The 23,521-nt window shown below is 41.4% G+C and overlaps 1 protein-coding gene across 2 annotated transcripts in view; it reads right to left on the reverse strand.

Annotated features, from left to right (window-relative positions):
• prex1 (phosphatidylinositol-3,4,5-trisphosphate-dependent Rac exchange factor 1) overlaps window positions 1-23,521 on the reverse strand; it is a 107,362-nt gene that overhangs the window by 21,632 nt on the left and 62,209 nt on the right. Inside the window, exons 16-24 of one of the 2 annotated variants that reach the window (XM_030055520.1) lie at window positions 16,957-17,102; window positions 12,017-12,109; window positions 8,049-8,197; window positions 7,862-7,947; window positions 5,074-5,213; window positions 4,764-4,911; window positions 3,961-4,136; window positions 2,757-2,918; window positions 1,446-1,656 (exon numbers count right to left, since the gene is read on the reverse strand). In XM_030055520.1, the coding sequence (XP_029911380.1) occupies window positions 1,446-1,656; window positions 2,757-2,918; window positions 3,961-4,136; window positions 4,764-4,911; window positions 5,074-5,213; window positions 7,862-7,947; window positions 8,049-8,197; window positions 12,017-12,109; window positions 16,957-17,102 (1,311 nt within the window). Of the gene's footprint in view, window positions 1-1,445; window positions 1,657-2,756; window positions 2,919-3,960; window positions 4,137-4,763; window positions 4,927-5,073; window positions 5,214-7,861; window positions 7,948-8,048; window positions 8,198-12,016; window positions 12,110-16,956; window positions 17,103-23,521 lie in introns of both variants that reach the window. The other variant, XM_030055519.1, reaches the window with a different exon arrangement.

The following is a 23,521-nucleotide window of genomic DNA, read 5'->3' on the forward strand; positions in this document are numbered from 1 at the left end:
AGATCTGCAAAGCGCAATCCCAATCTGTTACCGTTGTCACCGAGAAGCTTCTCCTGAGCAGTTGAGGTTAAGTACTTTGCTCAAGGGCAACAACATCAGCTGTTAAGAAAGGAAGCGAGTAAACAAAGACAGGCCATTTGAAGCTAATAGATGGTGAGTACAGAGTGGAGGGAGGCAGTATAAACGAAAGGAGGGAGCTGAATGCAAGACTTCTCTCTCTCTCAGACATCCATACCTACACCAGATGTTCAACCACTGTCAAGTAACACTCTAGTCTGCTTTCAATTTTGACTTGATGATAAAAAACTCCTTAAAGACACCTACACGACTGTATATGCTATGTGAGAGTAAAATGTATAACTGTTTACTAGGGTAAAATGCCAGACTAATCCTCTATAGCTCTCAGACATTCAAATATTGCAGACGGATTAAGCTCTTAGACGAGCCCGGTGGGTGTAACATTAGCACACTAACATTAAGTATAGGAGCTCTTATATATTTTATGTGCATTCCACACATCCCTCAGCATTGACAAAGCTATGGTATGGTGTGTTTGCTGGAACAGGCAATTTTGCATCACCTAAGAAAATACCCCTCGTAATTCAACACTTTCTGACCACCGACGCAATGAAGCTTTCAATATGGGAGTTGTAAAACTTGAAGCATTTACACCCCGAGAGCACGTCACTTCCTTGGCTGGTGGCTGGTTGAGCAAGCCGAGTGTACACTGAGGAGCATCAGTGCTGAACGTTTCTGTGGTGCAACTGCCGAGCAGATGTCTGAATGACAGACAGCGCTGAAAGGAAAGATGAGGACGAAGCAGCCCGGAACAATGCTAGCTGTCTGCTGTCTACAGCTGGACTGCATCTTTTTTCTTTCCTGAGAGTGGAGCGAGATCATCAGCCAGCAAACAGGCCCAAAAACACTCTGGTGTCTCAAACTTGATCTCGCAAAGTGGGGCCGCCATGTTGGTGATGACGCTGTTTGTGTATTAACAAATAAATCTAATCCTCCACGATGTGCGCCTCTCTTGAAATAAGTCCAAGGTAAGAATGCTCTCGCTATCTCTTCCACTCAAAGCCCTGAAGCGCCATTTCTAATGACATCACTCATTCGCTTCTCATGACAGTAACATGGGAATTGTCTGGGAGTCTAATGGAGTCTTAATGGCAAACCACCAATATAATTTACAATGGGAATCCTGGTTGTGGCTAATGTGGGAGGGGCGGGGTTAACGTTTCCTACTCAGCTGTGGGATTTAATTGGTCATAGAGGGTAATTAGCCGCAACGATCACTGTGCTGATGTTAAGCGGGTTAAGCTGTATTATCATAAAGTGAATGGCTCTTAGTGTCAACAAAGCTGAGTTTAAGGTAGGCACACAGGAGAAAGAGTGTGCTAATGTCGAAATCCTCCAGGTCGGAGTCTCTTCCGGTTGTGCTCTACCTTGGTCAGGGTCCAGGCCGAAGAGCGAGTTCTTGCGTCCGAAGCGGATGCTGAAAGTCCTGCCGGCGGAGGTCGTACTCTTGGGGTAGGAGACCTGCATCAGGTTGACGTGGCAGTTGGTGGGCACAAAGTCCATGCAGCCCAGCAGGTGAGGGCGAACACCTGCCTGCTTGAAGGTGGGCCATGCCTTGTTCCTCAGCTCCAGAGCAAACTGAGTGGAAAGAAGGAGAAATGATGCCAAACAGGACATAGAGGCGCCTCATGGAAAGGACAAGCCGCCTGACACACAGCTCTGCCATTGTAGCAGCAAAGCATTGGATACAGATAAAAATACAATACATAAAATTAGAAATATGTCTTCACCCTGCAGTTCCTACTGGCTCGAGATACTGCAGATTTTGCTGAACTGACTAATGACATATTTACAGATGCTGGCAGTTCACAGATTTACAAAATTTATGGTGAACTGATATGGCCATCCATGCATTACAGTGCATCCAGTCATCTCTACCACATTTCCTTGAAGGAATATATGAGAATGCTTTAATGTGTGTGCCAGTGTGTTTAATAGAGAGTGACATATGACTCAAAAGGAAAACATAATCCGGTTCTGGAGAAGCTATTTACTCTGTGACTTGCGAATCAATAACACAGAGAAGGCAGTGTGTTTTTGTCTGTTTCACAGCTTAAATTCCTCTGAACCACCACAGCCACAATAAATTTCATGATTTGACAAATAGGGATCAGGTTTAAGAATAGGTAATAAATCTTTTATTATCTTATATTACATCTTTGTAAGATTATGTTTTCTGGCTTTTTGCCTTGACTGGGATGCCCCAAAACCCACCAGGACACCCTAAATCTTTTATTTTAAATCAAAAATTATATTAACAGTCTTCTGACCAATAATAACACTGGTACTAGTGATGATCATCAGTTAGTATTTATTTAAACTATTGTGTAGTGACAGTTAATATATTATAACATTGTTTGATTAATAGTTAAATAAGCAGGTCTGTGGTCAAAGGTATTAACTTATTGGGTATTTTAGAAAGGCTTTAAACATGACTCAGCTGTTTAGAACTGTCAGTTTTCAAAACAACATTAAAGCTGCACTAAATTGCAAAGTAGGGGTGCAACAGAGGCGCACATCCCATTTTTACTGAGATGTGCCGGATTTACCCAGATGAAATTCTGGTGTTGGATATTCCCATCTGGAGCTAGCACTAACCGAAGCTGCCTGGTCAGCTTTAGAGAGAAAATACCAGAACATGTGTTGCAGGGATAGCAGGATTGTTCCTCATGTGGTACCTGCTGGTAGCTGCTGATACGCCGTCGGATGCTCTCCAGCTTGGTGTCACAGATTTGTCTGAACTCGAACTGAGGCATGGAAACCACTCGGTCGCTCCGGGAGATGAGCTGGCTACAATTACGCACAAAGTGGTTGTCATCACCAGCAAATGCTTCCAGTATCTGCAGAGACAAAAGCCACGGACAGAGAGGATGGATCACTCCAAGAATGAAATGACATCTTCACTGAGAGGAGGGGATTAGAGTCAACCACAGTAATTAGCCTTAATCAGTGCAGTGTTTTTCAGTCCAGTCAAAACCTATTATGATCAGAGGTTTTACACTCTGTACTACTATCACACAGTTTCAGGACAGACAACAACTTCATCACATGAGAGTTAAAATCTTTCTCAAGTGGAGGTTCACAGTCGAAACCCTTGAGTAAAGAACCCCCTCCTGTGATTTCCAGTTGACTTGAGTCATTTTCGAAACTCTTCCAGACACCAATGACTAAAATGAGTGTCACCTGTGCAACAGGTATAACCACACCCCCTGCAGTGATTTCAAACACTCATATCATTGGTTTACCTGGTGAAATTGGAGTATAAAGCTAATTTCAGACGATCTTTCCAAGCCTCTTATTAACCTGCTGCACATGTGAGACTCATTGTGATTGGTGGACTAATCATACATCACTTTATGAGACAAACTTGTTCTCAGAGAGTTTTGAAAATTGCATCACTGGGGAGCACCTTTTCCCATCAGACCCTCAAATTTATGTTTTTAGCAGCAGTAACCGGTTTTAACAACTGAAATTACAATTCCCTTATGTTATGTTATGTTTAGTTGCCTTAAAGTGCTGTCATAAAATTTGTAACAACACATTAAGTACCTATGAGTGACCCAGTTAAGTGGTAAATACTACTGGGCAAGTTTGGATTTTCCATTATAGCCAAGTGACAGAAATGTGACGTACAGTGCAGGCAGCTGTACCGTAGATCATGAAATCAGTGTCAACCACTAACTGTAAAAGTTATGTATTATGCATTTACTTAACAAACTGCTTAAACATCAATTACACATTTAATGTGCATTTTCGATTCTTCATTGTGCTGTCAGGAGCACTTGAGGGCAGCATCAGAATTTCATCCTACTCCTAAACAGCCAAACACATGATATCCCGCTTATCAGATCCTGGATAAATTCAGCTGTCTCAGCTCAGTACCTTGGCGGTGAGGCTGAAGCAGCCTTTGGGCTCCACCATCTTCTCCAGGACGTGGCTCTTGATGCCGGCAGTGCTGACGTATTCATAGACCACGCCGTGCTCCAGGTGCACGTTGTCCACCGTCAGGCTGACCAGCGGCAGGTCAGCAGAGAGAGAGAGCCTGGCCAGCCTGTGGTCTGCACGGGACAATGCTCACTTGTAAGTACACACTCTGTGGTGTCTACATTTTCAAATTCTTTAAAAAAAAAACAAAAAAAAAACAAGGAGTGCAGAAAAAGTTCGATTCTACTTTATATGTATCATTTGAAAATACACACTACATGCTTATGTGCAAATATATGGAGAGTGTTGATATGTATTTGCAAAAAAGTGTGATTGCCTCTTTATGTTTGAATTATCATTTGAACACTGTCCACTGCACAGAAGAGTAAGAAGTTAAATGCCATTTTCATTTTCAAATTTTTTGTAGGAAATTGGCAAAAATGAAAATGAATCATTCAATCAAAATCTTTATTTTAATTTAAATAGTGTATGTATAAATGAAATTAGGCTGCAATATTTATATCACATTTCAATTATTCCATTTCAAAATGAGATGTCAAACAGCTTTTCCATTTTCATTTTAAAATGGTCAGAAAAAACCTGTACTAGTATGCGAAAGGAAAAGGGTTATTGACTTTTGTGGGATTTCATTTCAAGCTTTAATTATCTTTTTAACACAGTCTTGTATACAATTCCACTTACAAAATGACATTATTATATAACAGCAGTACAATTTTAGAGGATGTTACATTGAATTTCACCTGTTCCATTCGTGCCATTCCCCTCCTCACGGTCAGAGCCGTTCTCTACCGGATAAGGCCTGAAAGGGCTCTCCTCCTTCTCGCCCGTACCTCCTTCTTCTTGCTGCTGCTCCTCCACGTCCTCAAACGCACGGTACACCCACTGACACTGCGAGGACACAGACTAGGGTTCAACAGTCACAGTCAGCATTGCAGTAACATTGAAAAAGCAACGTTTGTGGTTGAATTAAGGGACTAAAAGAGCCAGGAAGTGAGCGGGTGTTGAGTGACAGAGGTGAAGGTGAAAGACGTGTTGCCATGTGTCGCTCACCGTATGGGAAGGCTCCTGCTGCGTGTGCTGTGCTGTAAAGTGCTCCAGGACCTCTTGGTACTGACTGCGGTTGACGTTGTTGCCATTGACCTTCAGGATGACCTGGCCGGGCTGGAGACCCGCTGCCGCTGCCTCCCAGCCTGCAAGTGAGGCAGTGCAGGCTCAGGGTCAGAGGTTATAAGGTGCACAATGGTAGAAATGGAGTTAAACTATACATGCAACATGTTGGTAAATACTTAATATACTGTATGAACGCTACTCCACATTCAAAAGAGAATATTTCGACATGGGTTTATAAATGAAAACTTTTAACTTGAGTCTTGGAAAAGAAGGATGCATAATGAAAAATTTTTTATATATGGCTGTGTCATGCATTTTCCATTTCAGGGAGAAAAAAATAAAAAGTCTGTTATAGCAAATCAAAGTGAAGGAAAAAAATGCATTTATCCTGTTGTACAAAAAACAATTATGTTTAAAATCAACATGTACTGGCTTCAACAGTCAAACCACGAAACAAAACAAAACAAGAAAGCTGCATTGACCTGTAGAAGGAAGCATAACTCTTACTGTCAAGATCACAACTCGTCTAGTAAAAATTCCTCAATAATTCCATTTTTGTTAAAGACCTTTCATGAGTCCCAAAAGGGTTTCCTTTGTTTGCTAGCTGAATTTAAATAGCCTACTCTTGGGTCCAACTACCACATCTGCACATAACCCCGCCCATCAAGTGTCTCCAAGACAAATGAAAATGACTCGGTTCAGTGCCGTGAGACGCCGTCCCAGTCAACTTAACAGCCTGGAAGTCCAATCAACACCTTCATCGTTTCCCTCTCTTGTCTAAAAATACATGTACTGGCATCACTTCCTCACAGGATCCCAGCAATTATCGAACTACATCTCCAGGACTGCCCCGCACTTGCATGGAGATCACGCTGAGGGACCAATTTAAGAGCAGAGCAAACAACTGGAGACTGAATTCAGCCCGAAAACACAAGAGGAGGAGGGAGCGGGAGAGGAGACGAGTGGGAAATGGAGACGGAGAGAGAAAAGAGAAAAGGGACAAAGAGGGGAAAGGAGGTAAACAGACAAAAGTGAAAGGCAGAGAGGTTGTGGAACATAAGCGGTCCCTGAGCCATAATAAAGAAAAGTAAAACCGAGGGATCACATTCCCCAGAAGCACTGAGCGGTGGCTCCTCTCCACACTGGTGGAAATGTGTGTATGTGTGTGTGTGTGTGTGTGTGTGTGTGTGTGTGTCTTCTCCTTCCCCTGGCTGGTGTACACATTTGGATTCATCCCTAACTGGCCTAGTCGTAAATCGCTCATCTTGATGTTTTTTTGAGTCTTTCTATTCAATATAAACATCTGGCTGAGGGGCTCGCGAGCAGAAAGAGAAGAGGGAGGGCCAGGTGGTAGTCACAATGTGTGTGTGTGGCAGTTTAGTTACCTATTACAGTTTGTGCTCTGATCGCATTACCTTTGTGTGTGTATGTGTTAAAAGGGGCGCTCGAGCTATTAAGGCTTTGAACTCTGACCTCAGGCTGCCTGGTTGACAGGTGGCCATAAAAAACCTAATAGAGGCTCAATTAAAGCTGAACACAATGTAACAGGTGTTTAGAAGCTAATGTTACTTCATCTTCACCCTTGAATTCACCCGCAATTAGTTATTTTTCTCTTGCCTACAGCATTTAAAGGGATAGTCCACCCATTTTGAAAAACGTCTATTATTTCACTTCCCTCTTATTATGTAGGACAGTGGTGGTGCTGTCTTCCTCTCATTGTTACTGAGTGCTGGATACTGGCTGGATGCTCCAAATGCTAACTGTTAGCCTCCTGCCATTGAGCTGGACTTCCCCCCAGCTAACATTCTGAAAAATAACTGCCTTCATCCACTCAAATTGTTAAATAAAACAACATTTGAGTTTCATGATGCCTGACAAAGCTTCTTAAATTAAGAACGCCAACAATAGCAAACTCAAGTCTCTGTTGGGGCTACTGCTCCAACTCTTTTTTTTTTTTTTTTTTTTTTCTGGAAAGCAGTTTAAATTGATAAGAATGTAGGACAGGTATATATCTGCATTATTCTTCTGCCTGTGCCTTTGAAGTCATTGCTTAACACTCACTCCTAATTAATGTTTACAGTTTGCTGCCCAGACTCTTTATACTTAATGTTACTTAATGCAGGGGGGAAGTGAAATAATATCAGATTTTTCAAAATTGCTTAACTCTCACTTTCAAAGTGCCTTTCCAAAATTTCATTAGCATTCTTTCAAATCCCCTCGGGGATGTCCAGTGTTGGGTTTGTTATCCCAAAAGTAAAATATTACTCATTACTTTGAAATAACATTATTGATTTGTTGCACTACATGTCACATTATTTTTCAATTACACCCACAAAATTGGTGACTGCACCGTTTTTTTGCCCTCACACTTGAGAATAAGTCAGTTTCCTCTTATAAGAATAATGAGGGAATCAAACAGCATCAGTACCTCAGACACTGCTGGGACATGTGATGAACATTGGGTAATGATGTGTTTTTATATATGTATCCACAAAATGAAACTGATTGGCACTCCACAGCGCCACCAACAGGCCAATGGGACAATAAGCTTCACACATCACAGGTGCAAAAATAAATAAGTAAATTCTCACAGGGTGACTAATGCCGATGCCTGGAGGACGTCATGGTCAATGTTGAATTGTAGCAGCTGATCACTCTATCTGATCAACATCCAGTACTGTGATGACCAAACTGGTTGTAAGAACCAAGTAATTCCACTGTCACTCACCTTTCCTGACGGCGTGCACATGAGGAGGGGCGGAGCCACAGAGTCTGAAGGACAGCCTGTCTGGGTTGTCAGGGATCTTCACAATCCTGGTTCAGAAAAGACCAGCCAAACCAACGTGTGTTAGCCACCCACAGCGATGCATGTGTGCCTATGTGTGTGCCTGCATGTGCGTGTGTGTGTCCCTCACTCCTTAGCCTTGGTGGCGACCAGCAGGCGTAGCGAGCGCCGTATGCAGAAAGCCTGGCTGACCATGGTTTCCACCTCGGAGAACGGCCTGAGGAACAGCAGGTCTTCGTTGATGGTGTAGATCTTCCTGCCCACCTGCAGCCCAGCCATCTGCACGGGCACATAGATAGCACATGGTGGGGTTATTTTCAGGTTGCAGCTTGTTTTAGCTCTCTCGAAAACCCTGTTTGCATGGAGCCTCATGTAATTAATTTAATATCCGCCAACCTCTCCGTTTTGTGGAATGCTTTCACATGGGCTAATGAATTCTCTGCCATCACTGGTGCCCCAGATACAACATATAACATTTTACAGTTCGTCACTTCCTGATCATTCGTTTTGAATGGGACTCGTGTTACCAGACTAGCTCTGTCTTCACTGAAATACTGTAGGTAATGTGAGTTGGAATTTTCATCTATGACCCCTCTAAGTGGCTTGCTTAAAATCTGCCATTATCATTATCTGGTGTTTTCACAGACTGTTTATCTGTGCGGTATGCCTCCAGGACAATAAAGATACAGTTTTCTGCAGGAACATTTGTTACCATTACCTTGATAAACTGAAAAAGCTACTCAACTTCTCAGAAGCTCTGAGTTTGCCAGTAAAACCCAAGTTCATTGTTTCAAATGAGGAGAAATACTATCATGTTAGATTAAAAAAAACTAAAAAACAGTTTTTTTTTATAGGTAGGAGCCTCATTCCTGAAATCATTCCTGCCACAAGCCATCACACTATACAACAAATAACATCTGTCAGACAGAGACTTGCAACTGTCTGCTGTATAGTTCTTTTTTAACACTCCACTACTCAGCACCTTAACTGTTTATTTATTATTTATTATCTATATATTACATCCTAGGTTAATACATTCACACTGTTTTTCAGACTGGAGGGGAAATGGTGATTCCTTAAGAGGCTGAATCAAGTCGGTTAGTTCCTGAATCCCAGTACCGGGCGTCAGGTTCTGCCACTTGGTTCTTGGTTTCGAGGTTTCATGCTAACTCTCCTTATCTATACAATCATGTATATACTTCAATTCCATCTGTATATTTCATTTCATATTCATTACCATCTGTATATTTCACATCCCATATCTCTTTTTCTTAGGTTTAGCCCTTATTGAATATTTTTAGTTTTTAGTCTTATGGTCTTAATTGTAAATATTTAGCCTTTATTCTGTTTTATTTAACTTTATTATATGTTTCTACTGTTGCTGCTGGAACACCAGACATTCCCTGGTTGGGATCAATAAAGTATATCTATCTATCTATCTATCTATCTAACTTATGCCAGGTTTTTCATGCCCTGTTTACATGATACATATCCACTATACTGACAAACATGAATTGAATTTCTCTTTCTTTTTCTCCAGGTTGGAGAGGTTTTGTTTTATTACATGTTGATTAGAGCTGTGCTTTATTTTCACTTGTTAATGCCAAATCTCTCATGGTTGATTAGACCTTTAGTGTATTATGTATTTTTGGATTTTATGAAATTTTTCCCTTGGCCAAAAACAATCAAGGGCATTTGTGACATTCACCCAGGATGACTGTCACATGGAAAGACGGCCATACATGAGACTGTCATAAGACAAACTAACATGCTCATAACAAAAAACCCAAGCGCCCTCAGCTATGTGACAGATATCAGTTTCTAAAGTCCCCTTCAGAAATGACATGCAGCAGCAGACAGTGCACGTCACTCAAATATAGTCATCTTCAGTCACGTTGTTAGAATAAAGCTGCTACTGTCCAGTGTCCCGGGCACCGATCCGGCGGGGTGGCCTTGACTTGGAAAAGACTCTCAGTCTGGAGCACAGCCCGGGGTGGATGGAGGAGAGACTGGGAGGAGCCACGGCCGACTGAATGTGGAAGGGTGTGTTTGTGTGTTTGTGTGTGTGTCTGTGTGTGTGTGAGAGAGAGAGACAAAACAGCATGGGTGACTGTGCATGTGATGTTCTATAATAGTATCATATAGTGAAAGAGTGCTCTCTCTCTCTCTCTCTCTCTCTCTCTCTCTCTCTCTCTCTCTCTGTCTTTCAGCCCTTTTCAGAGCCCCCATGGGAATCAGCTGAGCTTCATTCACTGAGCTGGCACACCGAGGCTGTGTCACAACCAGCAATCCTGTTTTTGCAGGGAATTGGTGATGGCCAATGTGGGAAAGCATCGCAATGAGGAAAACAACAAAAAGCGCTGAGGAAATCTGAACCAGAGTAGCATAAAAGAAACAGAGCACATAGAACCTGTGGAAAAAAGGAAGATCCCACTGGACTCAATGACCGGGACAACCTCCTGGGCTTTCAAGAGAGAAGTTACTGGAAAACTAGTTTTACAATACACGCCACAGGTCAGACTGGCCAGACCTAAATGACGTCTTTCAGCAGCGTGGAGAGAGACTGAGTACAGATAAAATTACTTAAAGAGAAATAGCTGCATAAAAAAACAAAACTAAAACAATTCCCAGTAGTAGTTTTGTGACATAGTTTCTGAACATATTTTGAGGATGCTGCTGTCAACCATAAAAAAAGCAAAACAAACATAAAATGGAACGAACAATGTTTGAAACCAACTGTCTGGTACTTTTTTCTATTTTTTTTTTTTTTTTTTTACCTCCGCCAGTGGAGTTGGACAGAGGTTATGTTTCCACCCCATTCTGTTTGAAAGGGGTTATGGAGTTACAAACACATTTGCATGAAACTTGGGAAGGAAGGAAGAACTGATTAACTTTTCGCACTGACTGGCCCTGGAGAGGCGTGTCAGTGGCTTTACTTAAAAATGTATATCATTTCCAAACAGATTTCGTGAACACTCTGCGGAGAGGTTGGTCATGGGGCAACAACGAGCTGATTCACTTTTCACACTAATTGGCCAAAAGCAGGTGGGCGGCAGCAGGCATGATCAATTTTTGGTGAACATCCAACATGTGGAACTGTCATATCTTCACAATCGCTGTCAAGCGCCTTCTGGTTTATGTTTTGTTTCGTATTGTTTTCCATTCAAGTGGAGGGGAAACTGTTCATAGTCATGGGGGTGGGGGGTTGAATTCAGCCTACACCTTATCTACAGTCAGTGGACGCTTTGGTTGTTTTTTCATTGTAATTATTATTAGCATTATTTTAAACTATTAATGAACTACCGTTCATTTCAATGTTTCAACTCTCTGCTAAATAAACTAAACTAAAAAAAAAAGATCTTGTCCTATTAAAACGTTTAAGGTTACATTTACATTGGTTACATTAAGGTTACATTACTTTTTAATGCACAAAAACCCTAGATCTGTTTCATACATGATGTATATTTATTTATTTATCTATTTATTTATTATATTGTGAAATTTCATGTGTTTTGAAGTGATTAAGCTGCCGTGACGCTGTAATTTCCTGCAAAGGATCAGTAAAGTATCATTCATTCATTCATTCATTGCATCCAACTGTCACATTGTAAGCTGCTCTAGGTAAACGTGTTGCTAAATACATGAAATACAATGTAGACCGTGTGTGTGTGTGTGTGTGTGTGTGTGTGTGCGTGTGTGTGTGTGTGTGTGTGGGCAGGAGGCAGGGGTGTATATGGTTTCTGAAGGTGATGTGAGTAGGCATGTCTAATGGCTCTCCAGCCAATCAGAGTGAAGTCCTACTGGGAACAAAGACAGAGTGACAGCGGCCATCGAGACAGTAGACAGCCATTACCTACTGGGACTAATGGACTGGGGCAGTGACGAGACAAGTGTGTGTGTGTGTGTGTGTGTGTGTGTGTGTGACTGAGTGTTTCAAGTGTCCCATGAATCAGAAAGAGTGAGAAAAAGGAGTGGCTGCATCCATTACATTATCATTATTCATCCCATACACACCACCTGGTTTGAGTGTGCGTGTGTGCGCGTGTGTGTGCGTGTGTGTGTGTGTGTGCGTGTGTGTGTGTGTGTGTGGACAATAACCTCAGCATGTGAGCCCCTGGTAACAGATTTCACCACAATGGCCTTGTTCTTCTCCTCAATCTCGAAGCCGTAGTCTTCCTCCTCAGGATGGATCTACAGAGCACAGAGAAATGAATCAGTTTGACACACGGCCACCTACTCTGGTCACCTTCAATACTGAACTGAGCAACAATCAAAAAGGGACTCTCCAGAAACCCTCTCAGGCTCTGGTGCTGGGCCCCTTAATTATCTTCAAGAAGAAAGTCAAAATACTCCCACACACAGGAATAAACTCTGCATCTTAAGTTTGTCACTTTCACAGTCAAAGTTTCAGTCTTCTGACACAAACCACGCACCAACACTGACAGTCACGTCACCAGCCCTATCCCTTGCATTCTGTTCAACTTTGAACAATTGAAAAATTCAGACAACAGTATATGATTTCATCATGCTGGCCCTTTACAATAATGAAAAGTAACACATTCGCCTCACACATACCTACAAATGACTAAAATGACCAAATTATTATACAAGGCATGTGTCAAATGGGAGATATACTGACAAATGAAATTGCTTTCTAGTAAAAAAAAATAGACGTGATGGATCACATGCTGCTATATGTAACTTACCAAGACCTTAAATATGACTTAAAATGTATTTCTTAAATCATATAATATACTGCATCATTAGCTGGGCTTCCATCCAAAGTGTTTCGCATTTTTTAAGCACATCTTGAATATTCAGTACAGGAAATGTGAATTAATGTAGGTTTCCATCAAGTATGTTATGCATTATTTGGCCGTTTCCAACCTTTTCTACTTCAAAATGTGCATAAAAATAGGTTGAGGGAAACACGGCTATTGAGGTAACAGGCATTTCTTACTGGCTGTTCGGCAACAACAGCAATTGTATAGGTCTGAGATTTTTTGTGTGGCTGTTTGTAACAAATGTAATAAATGGCTAGACTGTGAAATTTGTTCAAAGTATGTGAGAAAATGGGGATAAATTAAGACTCTGGGAGACGAGCAGGGGAGCCTCATGAAAATCTGAAGCTCTCCCAGGAAAACTGAAGGGAAGTTCACAGCAAATTCAAAAGCATTGTCATGATGTATTCAAGTACATAGCTGCAATTCATTTTGTTTGTGTCGCCCTTATGTTACTGTTACTTTGCACATTATTTCTACTAAATGGCTTACATTAAGCAATCAGCTGTATTATGTTTAATACGGGCCATTTGCTCATTGTAGTCTGTTTCCTCGCTGTATCTGTTATCAGTTGCTGCAGCAGTGACCCAATTTCTTATCATCTTATCAAATGGTAACATCACGACTTTTTCTAGGTGGTCAATGATCTTACAGATGATCAGTCAACACATAGTAATGGCTTTGCTGCTGTAGGTTGCATGTTGTGACTTTCAGATGTCATCATGCGTCAGGTGTGCGGCCTCTGATGATGCTCTCTGCCTCTCTGGTTGTATTCCCCTGTGGGGCGAGTCTCAGCCCAGCGCTGTCATCACTGAGCGCCATTAGCTGGCTACAATTAGGTAAGCTACTGGGGCCATCTTCCTTCTGCACAGCCCCGATAAGACGGGATCTCTAATGTACCATCTGAGGATATGGCTAGGGTAAACAAAGAGTTCCTGCAGCAAGCGCGAGAGAATAAGCTCTGTCACTTTAATAATGGCCACGAGGGAGGATTATTGTTGCTAATCAAGGAAAAAGGCGTTCCCACTTATGGTGGCGAGCCAAACAGCACTTCCCCTTTTGATATGCACAGAGATGCTAAATGAGTACTTTTGCAGCAATGTTAGCCAAAACAGCTTCTGGATGTCCCATAATATACTGGACTTAACTCTTTGAAACCTCAGCAAAAATCACCCACATTTCTTTCAAAAACATTACATATCTAAAGTTAAATTACAAGAAGACTACCACAAAATTAATCAAAAAAAGAAAACTGTAAAATAAGAAAGAAAAAAAAGAAATAAAAGACAAAAATTAATGACAGAACATCAAACCAAAAAGACCAGAAGATCAGCAAACATTAGTTTAAGAAAAGTAAAAAAGAAAATTGCCACAAAATGACCATGAAATTACAAAAACCTTGTTAAAACACACACACACACACACACACACACACACACAAAACAAAACAAGAAACACACAAGAATGAAGAAAAGAAGTGTTTTTTGTTAAGAGTTTGAAGTGAAACCTTTCGAAATGAAAGACCTCGGTTAACATTATCCGGTAATGTGAAAACATGGAAAACATTAACAATGGCTGTGGAGAAGAAGAATGAAAGGCAACAGAAGGAAAGTTTCAAGAGGCCGTTTTACTCTCTCGACAAGCTGGAAAAGAGGCAAACAAAGGCAATGAATCAAAAGAGGAAAAGAGAAGCCTTTCTGCAGGGCACTCATGTGATGTTTTCAGACAGTCACATGGCGGGGGCTGCTGTGCTAAAAATTCAACCAGTTTGACCAGCGAGCCTGTGCACACTGTGCACATGTAAAAAACAAATGTGGTGATCAGCTTTTGTTGGAAAGGCTTTTCAGAGGGAAAAACTGTTTCCTCAGCAAGTATCAAACTACTTTAATTCAGTACCTGTTGACACTTCACGCTAATATCTAATGTCTTAAGATATATTCTTTGATATGTGAACCTTCTTCAGCGATATTTTTTTATTTCATAAGTCACCATACTATGGCATGTATGAGAGAAACAGGACCGCCTGATCAACAAAATGTATTGTCATCAGTGGTTTAATTTGATTTTGTTTGGAAAAATCAATCAATCAGCCAAGCGTGAAATGATTTACTTAAATGAGAAATGCTTACATGCACGTACGTCTCGTGTATCACCGTTTTGCATTTCTATGTGACGCTGGCTTTGGTGATGCAGATAAAGGAGCCAATCAGCTGCCTCCATGCCATTAAATCCTGCTGCCTCACCCTCATTTCATGCTAATCAAAAACTGTTTCTGTAAAGTCTAGCTGCAGTAGCTGCCTCTCTTTGCAGAAACTACCCCTGGATGTTTGCTGGCTAAAAAAAAACAAAAAAAAAAAAACGTTAATATGGTCTCTAAAAAGCTGAGCGTCACTTAATTACCTCCACCAACGGTGTTAGAGAAGGGTCATGGTTTTTCCACCCCATCTCATTTTTCTACTAGACGTTTATTAACAGGATATCTCAAAAAGTTGTGAACAGATTTGCATGCAACTTTGTGGGAAGGTTGATCTTGGGACAAGGGAGAAGTGATTAACTTTTCACAACAACTGGCCAAAGGGGATTGAGGTGGGCAGAACTAACTTTTAGTGAATATCCAACATGTTGACCTGGCATATCTTGACATTACCGCAATATTATACTGTAAATGGAGGTATGTGTTCTGCTAGATACTTTCTAGTTTTGGACAGCACTCTGTTGTATCAAAAAAAGCCAGGCCCAGCTTCATCTGACTAGCAGCACCTTCCCACGAGCTACAGTAAAAAACGCTGGCATGAGGTTTAAAGGTAGACAGGCGGGAGGGGCAATATGTTTCGGTCAGGAGTGAAACACGCTTTGTTTTGTCTGAGTGATAACTGCTTTTCCTCCTTGTTCTGGGTTTGACCTTTCCACTCACTCCTCCCAGCACCTGCAGTCAAATGTCACCACTGAGTGTGTCACTGGGTCACCACAGCGACAAAGTGACAAAGGACTGAAGTGCAAGTGGAGGAACGGATAGCATCTCAAAGGGGAAAAACTGATACTGTCGCGTTTCGGATCAGATCATTTAGCAGCAGGTCGACTAAAACCGTTCAATCTGTTACAGCGACAGTACAGTTACAGTCATATCTGGCACGCTATTGCAAATTTATAGAGAGGTGTTATGAAACCAAAACTAGGCTCCATCCTTGTCACAGATTTCGTTTGTCTACTGTTTTTTACTAGGCCCTGTATCATCTTGATCATATTCAATTCAATTATTCAACAGATTAACAGATGTCACCATCCTATGAAATGGAGCCAAATGAGGATGAGTGTGTATCAGACTAACAGCAGTCATCTCAGACCTCCCCTCATCCGCCTGAGTGCTTCCCGGGACGCTCGTCTTATCTGCCGTCTCCGTGGCAGCGCGTGCGGCGCTCTATCACCGTCATTACAGTCGATTCCATTTCCACGAGACAACACTCATTACGATGCATATTGATCAGCAAATTCAAAAGGCGTTTTGTTGTCCTCAAAGCTGCAGGAAGAGGAGACTGTTGCGGGAGGGGTGTGTGTGTGTGTGTGTGTGTGTGTGCGCAATGATGTTAATTACATCTTGCTGTGAGATTAGAAAGAACACTCACATTTTTGCATGTGTATGTGCACATACACACACACACTTGCAAACAGACTCACTGCAAAAATTCAAAATCTTACCAAGAATATTTGTCTTATTTCAAGTCAAAAATGTCTTATTTCTAGTCAAAATATCTCATTACACTTAAAATAAAATTTACACTTGAAACAAGTGAAAATTTGCTTGTTTCATTGGCAAAATTTGCCAGTGGAAAAAGTGAAAATTCACTTCAAACAAGTGAAAATTAGCTTCAAACAAGTGAAAATTGTCTAAAAACAAGTTATTTCTTAGGTGATCATGTCCTATTTTAAGTGTAATGAGATATTTTGACTAGAAATAAGACATTTTGACTTGAAATAAGACAAATATTTCTGGTAAGATTTTGAGTTTTTGCAATGCTGGAGTGGAGGATATATGCCAGTTCAATAAGCCGCCAAGCAGTCCAGTGAATCATTATGTAATACTGAGTCCTATTATGGGCACTGTGTGTGTGTGTGTGTGTGTGTGTCAAAAAGAGAGGGACAGATAGAGAATGAAAGAAGAACAGGGTAACAAACTGAATGAGCGAAAATGAAAAGTGTGTGAGCGACGGTGAGGCAGTCTGAGAGTGAGTGTGTGTGAGGGTGTGCCCGCCAGCTCACCACCAGGGATTTGGCCAGGATGTTCTCGATGAGCTTGAAGTCGTTGCGTTGAAGCTGCTTGCTCTTGGTGCTGGTGCCCTCTGTCTCCTCGTCCGCGTAGAAACGGAAGAACTGCGACTCGTCCTTGAATTCGCTTTTCTCCAGGACTGAGGGGAAAACAGGGCAAAATCTCATCAGACCGCAGCTGGGTTTCAATCCGGATGAACAGAGCTTGATAGAAACTGCAATTTTGTATTGAAATTACAGCTGTATTGGAGCAATGTTCATGCTTTTGCTGGAGGCAGTAAAGTTTATTGTCAAGAGCAAATGATGCAATAAATAGTCATGGAAACTCGCTGAATAAATAATGACATACGCTTGGCAAGATAAGACTGACAAATGACTCAGAGTCATTGCACAACAGTTCAAAAATGGGTTTCCATATCCTGAAATGTCTGTACAATACATCCATCATGACTAAATGGGCATTAGTTTGAGCATTAGAATATAATCAGATGCATTCCTTTCTATTAATCTTTGTATTATGAAACTAGGAACCATCAACCCCTGGCCAGATAATCTAATCTAGAAAGACTTTCCATTCTCCATGTTTTAGTTAGGTGAAAGTGTTGAAAGTTAGGGGATTCACTTGACAGTCAGACAGAAATATTTACCCAAAGTGTCTCAACAATGCATGCTGTGAGGTCATGCTCTGGTCAAACCAGCAGCACTTTGGTAAATTCTACTGTGAATGATAGTGAAGATCGAGGTTTCCAAAGATATCAGACATGTCCTGCTGAATTGCAGGGAAATGTGTATAAAATTATGCACATCTCAATGTTTTCTATGTGATGCCACCAGTGCAGATACAAAATATGTATGTGACATTGTCATAAAAGATCGAACGTTTTTTAAAGGGAAATTTAAGGAAAAATCACACTGAAAAAACTCTTACCAAGATTATTTGTCTTATTTCAAGTCAAAAATGTCTCATTACTAGTCAAAATATCTCATTACACTTAAAATAAGACATGATCACCTCAGAAGTAACTTGTTTTTAGACAATTTTCTCTTGTTTCAAGTGAAAATTTGCTTGAAACAAGTGAAAATTTGCTTGTTTCATTGGCAAAATTTGTTTCTTGTTTCAAGCTAATTTTCACTTATTTCAAGTGAATTTTCACTTTTTCCACTGGCAAATTTTGCCAATGAAACAAGCAAATTTTCACTTGTTTCAAGTGAATTTTCACTTGAAACAAGTGAAAATTGTCTAAAAACAATTTACTTCTGAGGTGATCATGTCTTATTTGAAGTGTAATGAGATATTTTGACTAGAAATAAGACATTTTTGACTTGAAATAAGACAAATAATCTTGGTAAGATTTTGTGTTTTTGCAGTGCAAAGTTTAAGAGATTAATTAGTGTTTATATTAGAACAGCAGCTAGAAATCCCAGTTTGTATATATCATATCTGTATTTCAAATTTCAGAGCCAATCCTGCTCACCAAGACTGGGCAGACACACACACCCGAGCTGGTGCTAGAAAAGCAGTAAGTGTTGTTTTCCTGGCTCCTCAGCCTTTTATCGGTGTTAATGCTGCAGCTCAGATTCCAGTCGTGTCAGCTAATGGTTGCTCAACAAAGGGGAAGTGATGCTGAGAAAAGTGCAAAACAATAAGAGGCATTAAGCGTCAACCACGACGGGGCTTGGCTGCACGCTCGATAACGGAAATGGACTTGCAGCTTTATGTGCCATGTCAGAAATTGTCTATTACACAAAAAACTAGATGTAAACTGCATACCCAGAACAGGAGATGTTTATCTTTGCTAATCAGAGGTTCATTTGAGGCGATACGGACAAAACCGATGGACTTTACGGAAAACTGGACCTTGTAATGTTAAGTGTGTTCGGTTTTGACACTTCCCAAGATGGTGCAGCCACTCTGTTCGCAGGTCATTTGTAACTTCAAAGAATGGTTAATTAGCTCATTAGCTAATGACGCTAGCACGAACATCTGGAGCCAAACCACATCTGGGTCGCATCCAACACAGACTAGGGCTAGCGAGGCTCTCTGGAGGACATGGAAGGAACAGTCTGCCATGGGTTTGTGTGTGTGTGTGCGTGTGTGTGTGTGTGTGTGTGTGTGTGTGTGTGTGCGCTCAACACTTCAAAGCCAAGTGTATGTGGGTAAATCCCATTGTTGGGCTGAGCCCACGCTCTCACACATGGGGTTCTTCAAACAGGTGTGGAGCACATTATGGATGCCTCTCCGGTCACGTCAGTTTTCTGAGCCTGGACAGACCACTGCATTAAAACACACTTCATGACACGCCAATTACACTGCAAAAACTCAAAATCTTACCAAGATTATTTGTCTTATTTCAAGTCAAAAATGTCTTATTCCTGGTCAAAATATCTCATTACACTTAAAATAAGACATGATCCCCTCAGAAGTAACTTGTTTTTAGACAATTGTCTCTTGTTTCAAGTGAAAATTTGCTTGAAACAAGTGAAAATTTGCTTGTTTCATTGGCAAAATTTGTTTCTTGTTTCTAGCTCATTTTCACTTGTTTCAAGTGAATTTTCACTTGAAACGAGTGAAAATTGTCTAAAAACAATTTACTTCTGAGGTGATTATGTCTTATTTTAAGTGTAATGAGATATTTTGACTAGGAATAAGGCATTTTTGACTTGAAATAAGACAATTTACAGTGTAGAAAACTGAACGTGCACAACAATGTTTTTTCCAAGAAAGCATCCTGTCACCGCCATCCTAATTTTGTAACGCTGTCTGCAACATTGCACACGAGCAACATTGCATAACGTACTGCATGGTATGAAATGCGTCAAAGGAAGTGTTGCTTAAACAGATGATACATTCACAAGTATTTTCCAATCTGAATAGCGTGAAAGTGCCAAATCCAACTGTGCCAGGTGTAAACGTGATCCTCAAGGTAACACCATTACATGCGGTTTGACATTAGACAGTGACATCATTATGCCTCAGGAAGTGTTTTAATGCTGGCTTAGGGAAGACGTATGGGGTAATACCGTGATGTGGGTGGCGGGTTTTATGGCGTTGGGTAGAATTAGTCAAATATCAATCATGTTGATCATCGCAAAGGAGGTGGCAGGAGAGACATCCGGCCTCAAACTCACACACATGCATAGGCATGCATACAAGACAAACACACACACGTTACATGTAGGTGTAAGAGTGGAGAGTGTCTGAGGGGTAAAGTGGGGCTTGCATGGGCAGCAGTCAGAGCTAAAGGTACCCAGCTGTTTAGAGGATGGAGAGCATCTGGCAGTCGAAGTTGAACAAAAACCTTCACAAACTGATTACACACACACAAATACACACTGGCCTCATGCCAACTCAAACAAAGCCTGACCTTAAGTTATTTCCTCTGAGTCACAGGGGCTGTGGCCGTCTAATACCTTAATACCACTTATTCAACTGGAGGGAATACTGCGCCAGAAATTCTCCTGCTCTGGCCCTGAGCCAGACACTGACACAGACACCAGCGCGTGCACACACAAACCACACACACCACACATACACCACACACACACACACACACAAACCACAGTCTGCAACTCAAATCTACATCATCGTCACAGAGTAAAACGCTGAGAGCAGCTGGCAACATCCAAGGGACCTAAAAAACACTGCCTTGTGTCTTTCTGTTGAGCTTTTATTCAGACGACTGAGAGGAGGTGTTCATTTCTAGATTTCAGTGACGCCGGTGAAGGCCAGATTGCTGAAAATATTTTGTTGAAATAAATAACTTAAAATATGTGCAACTCCGCGAGGATTTTGCACGAGGATAATGAAGTGCCTGGTCAGAGAGGAGCAGCCAGTTTCCACTGAGTGTTACATAACAAGAAATGATGACGCCTGCGCCTTCAACCTGGGGTTTGCATTTTCATATCGCGGATCCCCAGGTAGGCACATGTTACGTCAAACCCATTTGATGGGATTTTGTCCCAGGGATGCACACTGGAAGATTTTTATTGTTGCTGATCAGGTACTGAATTATGTAACTGCTTACACTTTAGGAAGAGACATTAAAGAAGCGAAGAATGAAATGTGAATTCAAAGGGATAAAGGAGAGCAGCAGGTGAAGAGTGGATGTGCTGACTAAGGACTGAGGGGAGAGACTGGAGGAGAGGTGAGAGTGCAGAGAGACTGATGAAAAGGAGAGGTCGTGACCCCGGAGGACGGAGGACAGAGAAGTGAAGGAGAATACGTGACGCAAGCCAGCAGATGGCAAAAGGATGTGCATGAGTTTTTGTTCTTGTTTTTGCGATTCTGGACACAATGGCTACCCTTCACTTCCCCGACCTACTAGATTAGGATTAGGATTTGGGTTTAGGAAAACAATTTACGAGTAGGGAAAGTAGGTCCAGGTTAGGGCAAGGGTTGAAGTTGAGATCAGGTTGGTACTAGATTTTCGGCCAGGGTTAAATCTGGAATTGCATTTATGTTATGCAAGGATGAAGGTTCGACATGCAGTGTTGAAATTTACGGTTCAAGTTTGTGGTTAGGAAATGAATGTTCTTACTGGATGATCTTCACGTGTGCCGTGCACATGAGAGAAGTGGAAAAGGACAAAGCACTGTATGGATACCTGCATGTACTCTGCATGTGCTGAGCGAGAGAGGGGAAAAACAGCAGACACAGTATTTACACAAGACAGAGATTTACACGCCTGTAACGTGTACTCTCTGAACCCGAGTATCTGTTCTAATTTAGCGCTCAAACTCACTTCTGCATGACACACAGTCAATATGCAGCTTCTGAAATAATACCTGTGCTCTAGCGAGATCCATCATAATGTAATTTATTACTATTATAATATAGTTGCACTGCACCTCTGCACTACTTAGACTCCTCAGGCAGGGACACTGCAGGCTGAAGCTAACAGTGATACTGACTATGTAAAGTCTGCAGCAGTGGGATCCTCAGTGGGATCCAGCACTGCATCCCCAGCAAAGTGAAGAACGGCTTAATTTGCGGTAATTTAATACTCTGCCTTAGTGTAGTAATTTAATGTCATGTTGTAACATTATCCCAATTAGCCCTCTGCGCCAAGTCTGTTTATTTACAAAGTACATTGCCAAAAAAAAATAAAATAAATTAAAATAAAATATCTCAACCCTCAAAAGAACAAATAGAACATTTTAAAAGAAAAAACTAAGAAATTGTACTTTTTTGTTAAGATACAAATTTGTGCTCTCCAACAAAAACTATTGCTTTTTTTTTTTTTTTTTTTTAAAGAGTGTTAGCTGGGGGGAAGTCCAGCTCAATGGCAGGAGGCTAACAGTTAGCATTTGGAGCATCCAGCCAGTATCCAGCACTCAGTAACAATGAGAGGAAGACAGCACCACTACTGTCCTATAGAACTGCTAGGGGGGAAGGGAAATAATATCAAAATTTTCAAAATGGGTGAACTATCCCTTTGAGCAAACCCGCCGCCATGTGCCCTAATTTTTTTTTTTTTTTTTTTTTAAAGTACTGATTGCTTTAAAACTACTGTGATTATGTTCCAGCAAATGACTTTGGCATAACGTCAACATCAACACGGAGCTAGCCAAGCCATTTTTCTGTTGGTATGTGCTGTATTTAATCCCTTTTGGCAAATCCAGCTTATCTATTGTGGTTTGTTGATAGGCTGACCTGTATGAAACTAATGCTGGCAGAGAAGTTTTGTGTGCATATCAGAAAATGCCTCTGTGTATGAGCACTGACTATACTCTATTAAGCGTTTTTTTTTTTGGTTTTTTTACTGTCGATAGAACAAACCTAGCAAATACAGATGACCCTGGTTCTCATTTCATAGGCTCAGGGCAGCAATGTCACTCGATTCACTCTGGACAATGTCATCTAGCTCTTCTCAGGACTGTAGCGGTGGTCATGGGTCAGCAGCCTGACCCAGACAGCCATGTCGCTAAGCCAAACAGCTTCGGTTAAGGTACACTGCTAATGCTGTTTACGTTCAACACGCTGGCCTGGAACCAAAACCACTCTACAACTTTGTGGTGAATGGGGTTACTGGGACTTGGCTGGCATGGACACGTGCAGCGACAGGATGACCCCCGCTTCAACCTGTGACTAAACATCATAATAGAGGATAGGGCAATATTAAAGTGATTTAGAGTGGAGAGAGGAACCGAGCGAGGGCTGGTGGGATGTGTGTTGAGAGAATCACGCAGCGCAGAAAACAGAAAATGAAGCAACAGTAACCGGCTTGAAAGAAATTTAAACCAGAGACAGAATGGTGTAAAAAACACCATAGGGAAATAATTTGAGTCAAGACAAGAGAGAGCATAGTGCATGCAAATTTGTCAGTACAGTTTGGGGGTGTCAAAGTAGCCTAGATAAAGAGACTGTTGAATAACTGGGAAAGTTACAGGTTTGATCACTGCAACATTCATGTGTCCTGTGGAAGTGCATCACACAGCGTGAGACTGTCGGCTAATCTGCACTGATCTGAAATTGTCAGTCGTATTTCGTATCGGTCTGTTGTCCACCATCCAATCTGTGTATCTGTGTATGTGTATGTGTGTGAGAGACTGTGACTGA

This window comes from Myripristis murdjan, chromosome 7, assembly GCF_902150065.1.
Source record: "Myripristis murdjan chromosome 7, fMyrMur1.1, whole genome shotgun sequence".
Taxonomy (NCBI): domain Eukaryota; kingdom Metazoa; phylum Chordata; class Actinopteri; order Holocentriformes; family Holocentridae; genus Myripristis; species Myripristis murdjan.